Source organism: Mirounga angustirostris, unplaced genomic scaffold, assembly GCF_029215605.1.
Source record: "Mirounga angustirostris isolate CCGP_5_RB_7025 unplaced genomic scaffold, mMirAng1.0.hap1 SCAF_3, whole genome shotgun sequence".
Classification (NCBI taxonomy): domain Eukaryota; kingdom Metazoa; phylum Chordata; class Mammalia; order Carnivora; family Phocidae; genus Mirounga; species Mirounga angustirostris.
Genome location: NW_026991711.1, coordinates 189,237,917 through 189,246,174, shown reverse-complemented (window position 1 = coordinate 189,246,174; position 8,258 = coordinate 189,237,917). Strand labels below are relative to the sequence as shown.

General features: G+C 41.1%; 1 protein-coding gene across 1 annotated transcript in view; it reads right to left on the bottom strand.

Annotated features, from left to right (window-relative positions):
• Positions 1–4,219: 4,219 nt before the first annotated feature.
• TRPM8 (transient receptor potential cation channel subfamily M member 8) overlaps positions 4,220–8,258 on the bottom strand; it is a 73,601-nt gene continuing 69,562 nt past the window's right edge. The window contains exons 24-25 of the mRNA XM_045867312.2: positions 8,031–8,123; positions 4,220–5,362 (exon numbers count right to left, since the gene is read on the bottom strand). Coding sequence (XP_045723268.2) covers positions 8,073–8,123 — 51 coding nt within the window. The 3' untranslated portion in view covers positions 4,220–5,362; positions 8,031–8,072. The remainder of the gene's footprint in view (positions 5,363–8,030; positions 8,124–8,258) is intronic.

Genomic DNA, 8,258 nt, shown 5'->3' with positions numbered 1-8,258 from the left:
AATGACAGCACATTATACATAAAAGGGGATGAGGGAGACTTCTCCTTGTCAAACAAGACCTCTGTAGGGAGAAGAAACTGATTTTTAAAAAATGATGCTGTAAATGTGTCAATCAGAGCAGAAGGCACATTTCTGAACCACAGATGTTTAGGATCAAGCTGGGGCTTTGGGGCTAGCTCTGGTCTGATCAACGAATGGGGCAGGCGACCAAAGGTTGCTTTTCCTCTAAAGATTTCCATCTTCAGGAGAATAAAGGCCCAGGGCGGGAGGAGTGGGTGGGGAGGCCAGGGGATATTCATCACTGATATCAGCCCCAGCTTGGCTGAGGGCCCGACTTCTGAGCCTTTTGTTTTTGAGACAGAGGCTGTCTCCATGGCGACCAGCAGCTCAGTCCCCACTAGACCCAGAAGAATCTGAGAGGGGTAGGGGGACACACACTCCCTTAATTCTCCCTGGAACAAATGTGGGGGCTTTAGAGCAAGAGGACCCTGCCTTCAGCACGGAAACCATGCTCCATGATCACAAGTGGGGTTGTGGACAATAGACATCCACATTGGCCCCAAGACAGATCCTAAGACCCTCTTGTGAGCTCACAGGGGATCTCTCTAACCTCAGAAATAGCTAAGCATGTCTGAGGGGTGGGGACTTATGGGGAACTTCTGTTTAGAGAAGTTGGTTCATGTAACCCTGGGAACGAAATTCCTGTAGAAACGAATCTGACTAAACTAAGGAATTTGAAATCTTCTCCAGTGGAACTGATCCTCATCCAGGACTCCTGAATGGCTGAAGATCCAGCAATCATCAAGCCGCCCAAGATGGACCTGCCGGTGATAGAAGGGAAGAAACCACCACCCCGGACCCATAATCTCAAAGCCTGTGACTTGAATGTGCTCACACCCATTGGCTCCCAGAGCTCTTTGTATCCCAGGGACTCTGGATGGAGGGTATCTTGGGCCCAACTCCCCCTTTACCTTGGTTCTGACATGGAAAGTGTGGTTGCTTGATTTTTTTAGACCTCTTAAACCAAGGCTAGAGCTGGAGACCTAACTGGTTTTGGAGAGATGTTGGTACGAAGCTTGTCTTTGTGTGAAAGAAGCCATTTTTAGCTGGTTCATTAACGGTGAAACTAAGGAATCCCAGCAGTGAAGTAGGGGGGGCCTCATCACCCATTTCTGTATTGTTTACCAAAGACAAGAACTTTGCCCATTGCTTACTAGGTCACTAATGTTTGTGTTGTTCCAGAACTGGGGCTTGGTTTCCTGACCACTATCAGTGGGAGCGTGGACAAATCATGGAATAGAAGCATTCACGGGCTAGTTTAGACTCTGACGCGGTTGATCGTGCTCTTCCATGCACTCCAGCCTTGCCAGTTGGGAGACCTGAGATCTGTTTGAGACCTGGGTACAACTCACAGCCAGGCTGGGCAGGGACCCCTCTTCCTGTGCCGAAACCGGAGCGTCCTCCCACTTTGGTAGCTCTGACAGATCAGTTCTTCTTGCAGCCAGTTCTTGCCAGAGCACCTCTTTGGCCAGGGCTGTTGGAGGGATGCATCTCTTCTACCTGTCCCAGAACAGACACTGGTCTTGCAGATCCTTTTTTGCACTTTTCAAGTGAGATCAATCTGACTCCAGTTTGGTTGAAAATTTCCTAAGGGAGGAAATTGAGTCTACTGTTTTGGTACAGATATGTGGATGGTAAACCTTTTTAAAGTAAAGAAGGTGATACCTACATGTAAAGTGTAGTCTTGAGTTTCCTGTGAAATTAGTCACCCTATTTTGATTTTCTTGTTCAGGCCAGACATAAAGCTTTTTTTCTGGGAGGTGGAAGAATTTTAAATTTTTCTAGATGAAATCATTAAAAAAGGCCCCAGAAAGAGCCACATATTTTTTTTAAAGATTTTATTTATGTATTTACGAGAAAGTGAGTGAGAGAGAGAGCATGAGCTGGGGGAGAGGGGCAGAGGGAGAAGCAGACCCCCCGCTGAGCAGGGAGCCTGACGCGGGACTCGATCCCAGGACCCTGGGATCATGACCTGAGCCGAAGGCAGACGCTCAACTGACTGAGCCACCCAGGTGCCCCAAAGAGCCACATATTTCTATAAATATATAACTTACTGAAGAAAACAACTAGGGAAGCCACGTTTTTATTTCTCCTCTCACCATGTACATGCTTGGTCATTGTCTTAAACACTGTCTCAAAATTCCCATTTTGTTTGTTTGTTTTGGATAGTATCGTGTCTACATGAGAAACTGAGCTGACCTTTCCACAGAGAGGTCCTGGCATCTAAAATGATCAGGATAATTAATTTATTTGTGTCTTCTGCTTTGGTTGTATCTCTCATTTGTGTTGACAATAAAAGTCCTTACTGCTTTCTCAAAAAAAAAAAAAAGAAAGAAAGAAAAGAAAAGGAATTTTATTTTATTTCCACTGTCAATAAAATGACGAAAGCAACACCGGACAGTCCCTCCTTGTCATTTAATTCACTAACACACTCATTTACACCACGGTGCAGGATTACCCATAGTGATGCACAGGACACAGTGAGCACCGCACCCGAAGGCATGGTTAGAGGTATGGTTTGGTTAGAGGTATGATCCACACCTGCGCTACTTCTGTGAGCTACACTTAAAATAATGACTTTGCATATGCAAAATTCATGTGGCGTAGCCATGCAAAAACATCTACCAGACAAGCTGAGTTGAAAACACTTAGCTTTCCAGGGGCGCCTGGGTGGCTCAGTCGTTAAGCATCTGCCTTCGGCTCAGGTCATGATCCCAGAGTCCTGGGATCGAGCCCCGCATCGGGCTCCCTGCTCCGCAGGAAGCCTGCTTCTCCCTCTCCCACTCCCCCTGCTTGTGTTCCTGCTCTCGCTGTGTCTCTCTCTGTCAAATAAATAAATAAAATCTTTAAAAAAAAAGAAAAGAAAAGAAAACACTTAGCTTTCTGGAAAACACTTTCTTCTCTACGACCAGTGAATTCTGAGTATGGTCCAGGCTCTCCGTCATTAGCATCAACAGGAGAACTTCTTGTACTGCTGATACTAAGGTGCACGTAGGCCTCTTTCTTACACTAACAAAAAGACGGGTAGCGGAAATAGGAGTATATGGACAAACGCACTGACGGGAGTCAGCCAACAGTTATGCTAAATTTTGTCTCAGGAGGGGCGCCTGGGTGGCTCAGTTGGTTAAGCGACTGCCTTCGGCTCAGGTCCTGATCCTGGAGTCCCGGGATCGAGTCCCGCATCGGGCTCCCTGCTCGGCGGGGAGTCTGCTTCTCCCTCTGACCTCTCCCTTCTCATGCTCTCTCTCATTCTCTCTCTCTCTCAAATAAATAAATAAAATCTTAAAAAAAAAAATTTTGTCTCAGGAGAGGTTTTCAGGTTGATTGGCTGATTTTATTCAAATTCACTACTGGAATGAGGGTAAGAGGTTGAGACTGCTGTTTCTCCCTGGACAACCTTACATACACACTGCCACACACTTTCTTTTTCCCAGGCAGTACGGAGATGACCTAAGACTCTTCTTGGTGGCTTCAGAAAAGGCACGTATTCTAGTTGAAACAAAAGTAACATTCTCCCATGAACAGAGAAGTTTTGAAAATTCCACTCATCGGCAATGTCTGTCACACAAATTTTATTCCATCTACCTTTAGCATCTGAAACCATGAGCTTCAACCCTATTCAAGAGGATTCCCCTTTAAGCCATTAATAAGGTTTAAGTAAAAAAAAATTCATTCCCATGTATTCATTCCCTGCCAACATTATGAATATTGTGAGTAATCATTTTAACTAAAGCCCAGACAAAATGATAAAACATTTTTTTTTTTTGGTTCATGCTTTTGTAGTTTTTTTTAATGAGATGATCTTTTAATAGCTTCCTTCCAAGATTTCCTTCTTCAGCCACTGAGTTTATAGTCTATTCAAAGCTGGAAAAACTAATTATGGACACTTAAAGTGCCTTATGTTCTTCTAGCACATTTTTTGGGCCAAGCCACCACCACTTCCAGAGAAAGCTGAGACTAGAAGTGTTCAGCAAGATGATCTCCCCAATTCTATACCAATACCTTCACCATTTGCAATATTTAAATAAGTGTGCTTATTTCTGCTAAACTAAGGATTAAATATAATACCTTATGTTGAGAGTTCTAATTTCACATCTCATATTTTAGACTAAAGTTAATAATTCCTATTAGCTATACATTTATGAAAAAGCCTTGTAAATGATTTGATAATCAATATATACCCCCAGGAGTCTAGCTATGGGAAAATTTCCCAAATGCAGAAAAAGATTCATGCACCAAGACCCTCATCCCACCGACCAACTGGAAACAGCTTTCAATGACCAGCATTATGGAAATCACTGGAGGTTGAATCATTAATGTAATGTTTAAGAAGACCATGAATATAACAAAAACATCCTTGATAAAATACTAAGTGAAAAAGCTTATACAAAATTGTATATGTGGTATGATGACATCATGTAAAATTTTATAAGAGAAATAAAATATGCATAGAAAAGAAATAGATTTGGAAACACACCTGAAAATGTTAGCAGTGATTATCTTTAACCACTAGTGGGACTATTTATATTCCTTCTACTTTTCCATGTAGTCTGAATTTTCTATAATAGCCATGGAATATTTTTATTGGGAAAAGAATGAGTAAGAGAACACAGCAAGGAGTAGAGGCCACCAAAAAGAGAAGAAAGGAGCACCACTGAAAACAAAATCAGGGGTGCCTCTCGAGGTCCCATTTTGGAGTGATTCTTCACATCTTCAAGAATGGAGAGCTCCTGGTGAAGTGTGAGAGGATAGGATGCAGCTTTGTCACCTCCTTTGATAGATAAAAAGCATAATGAGAAGTGAGAATAGTCTTTCCTGAGAAGAGCAGGGCCCTCTTGCTCTACCATGTTTTAGAATCTGCCCTGACTGGGGAGACTTTTAACAACATGCCGACTACTTAGCCACACGCTCCAAAAAGGGAAGTAGCAGAGAAGGGATTGAGCTAAACAACAATGGTATGGGAGGGAAGGCATGACCCAGATCTTATTCCCAGAAGAGATGTAATATGCACGGGTCAGAAGTAGGAAAAGTGAAGGAGAAGGGGGTGCAGGAACACACTCTAAAATGATCCACAGCGAGTATGAGTGATCGAGACTCAGGAAGTAACAAGGAAGCTGTCCTTGACGTTCATCTTCTCCTGTGAAACCAATCACATGTCTGTTTCTCAGATTTGAGCATACTGGGGTGATGAAAGCCATCTGCTAGGCACACGCAGGGCCTGAACAGTTCTCACTGCGTAGTCAGTAACAAAACTGTTCTTCATCCTTCCTTGACTTGTACCCACCTAGATCTCTGATGTTACCTGTGAAACAGAGAAAGGACACTGTTTTAAGAATGGACTCCCCACTTCCGTGCTCAGGAGATGATTTGCTTCTAAATATATTGGTAATATACTGGTCATGAGTTCAAATACACCTTCAAAAATTGATTTTCTTTTGGTATTGAAGTGGCTATGAGACTGTTTTTTCTCTTAAAGATGTGAGTTCTGACCAATTTAACCATGAGAACACAATGACTACAGGTGAGGGACAGAGACTCGGCTCAGGCCAGGTGAAGACCTAGAAAGTTTCCGAGTGCTTGATTTGCTGAGTGGTTTCCCACTAATAAAAGGGTGAGTTGAAAATAAAGCTAAGAACTGTAATGATTTATTGAAATGAAGTTTTATTATGACACCCAAAAGAACTTCAAATTCTTTCACTGAACTAGAGTTTCAGTGTAGCAAATGCAACAATCAATGGATTATTATGTAAGGATCAAGCCATTTCCAGTGACTGTCTTTCCCCCACGGCCCTCAGGTCCTTGGGTCCACTCTAAGCATAAAGCTATGAGAAAACAAATGGCTTTGCTCTGTCCTCAGTTCTTAATTCCTTTCAAGCTTAGTGTGGGAGAAAGGGAAATATATGCACAACTGTCTGTTTATTTTATCCCAAGTTATTGGACCAAAGGCTGATTTAGGGATGGAGAGCCCAGATTGGCAAACTGATGAAGACCTGCCCCGATCAGCACCAGTTCACTTCCACCTACAGTTGGCATTCTCCTTCTTTGCCCTTACCCCCAAAAAGATGACCTTCACCTCTCTAGAGACAGAAGTATCAGAATAATGTTTTAGCAGCATGTAGATGGTTGCCTATAAAATTACATTTTCCGTGAACTTCTAAAGGATATGCCAGACAGACAACATGAAAAAAAAGAAAAAGAAAAAGAAAATGGGTCTTATATTGAGAAGACAAAAAAATACCAAAAAACTGGGCATATCAAATTCATTGTTTCTAAGGTATCAGTGGTTACGAATTTATGGGGTATCTCTTTTCTCATCCTCTTTCTTTCATGGGTGGCCTGCACAGAAATGGAGGAATGTCCTTCTCCCAATTCACTTTCATTCGCCAATTCATTAACTCTCCATATATTAATAAAAAATTAAATTTTATCAAAAGATAAGTCGGTAAGAAGCCAGTGCATTTGCTCATTTTACTCACAGTCAACACATCTGAAGAGGAACAAGAGTTGAGGACACTGAAGCTGTGAGAGGTGGATGTGCATCTCATTTGGGATATTTTCTTATCTTTTCTATCTTTCATGGTTTTTTTTAAATCATGTTTAATTTTTTTATCTCTTCCTGTTTTTTTAATGTCTTTCAGCTCATAAATTAAACAAAATGACAAATGTTTCAAAACTCAAATTATAATTTATTTTTCACTAAAACAATACTATTGTTTTCATAATGAAAGAGTTGAAATATATTCCTCCTAAATATGTAAGGCTTGTTGTCTTGAGCACATCAGGAGTTCATGCCTGCCTTTCAGATTATATAAAACATGCATCAGTCTTGCTCTAACAAAGTCCCCCCTATATGATCCATAATCGTCAGAACCCAAGGAAAAGTATGGAGTGACCAGAAATATTCAAAGGAACCTAATACAACACAATCCCCTCCATGACACAATCAATCCGTGAAGAAAAATTCTGCAATGTAATTGTTTAGTGCATAGCTCATGATCGGTGTCTGAGCCTCAGCACAGGTCGTGACACAGGACTTCTCTGAGAAGTTAGTGGGCATTCAATAAAGATTAAGGAAAGGGAAGGAAGAGGAAGGAGGAAGGAAGGAAAGAAGGAAGGAAGGAAGGAAGGAAGGAAGGAAGGAAGGAAGGAAGGAAGGAAGGAAGGAAGGAAGGAAGGGAGGGAGGGAGGGAGGGAGGGAGGAAGGAAGGAAGGAAGGAAAGGGGAGGGAGGGAGGGAAGGGGAAGAAAAGAGAGAAGGAGAGAGTCTTAATTGTATTTCCATTCCTAACTATTTATTTTCTTAAAAAATTCTAGTCAAATGGAATCCCCATTGCTGTTTTTCCCTAAACCTACATGTTTACATTTTAACATTTAGGTTCTGAATTTGGACTGGTAATGAAAAGACATAATTAAGGCAAATGGTAAGTAAGATCATAGAGCCAAATCTTGGGTTCAACTGCCAGGCCTTGAATGTCTAAAACATTTTTGGTAGGAAAAAGATGATCAATATACATTTATATATCCCACAGCAATAAACATGCATAGTGCATAGTGTATCATGAGAATGAGGTACATGTTTTAGGCACTGATCCATAAAAATATCCACAAAAGAGAGTTAAGGAAGAAAAAAATACCAAGTCTTTGAGCAATGTGACCTTGATTCAGTTAATGCCAAAATAGCCATATAGTTTGTGAGTGTCTTTAAAAGACTCAAAAGGATACTTTTACCCTATTGCTGGCAGTGCTAACCTCCTCTGGGGAGCAAAATTGGTGGGAAAGGAACGTGAAGAGAGGCTTCTACTTGTTCCTTCCTATAACCCTATATTGTTTGAATTTTTTAAACAATGCATTATTTTCAAATCTGGTAATATAGGAAAATAAAACAATGAAGAAAAAAATACCATGATTTTAAATTAGTCTTGAAATATGTAAATTTTCAGAGCAAAAATATAGCTTATTAACATGACTTACCTTGCTATAATTAGATTTTTCTCCATTACAGTCCATGAAGTTCTATTTGATTTTATTAGCAATCTCTTTCAGAAGACCCTTGAGATCATTAATCTTGGAAAGGGGAAAAAAAATAGAACTGGTCTTAAGATAAATTTTCCAACTGTCAATGATTTAAATGATTACTCTATGGCTTTTCCATGAAACAGATGTACATACTAAGCAGCAAGTACGGCGCATCCTGGAACA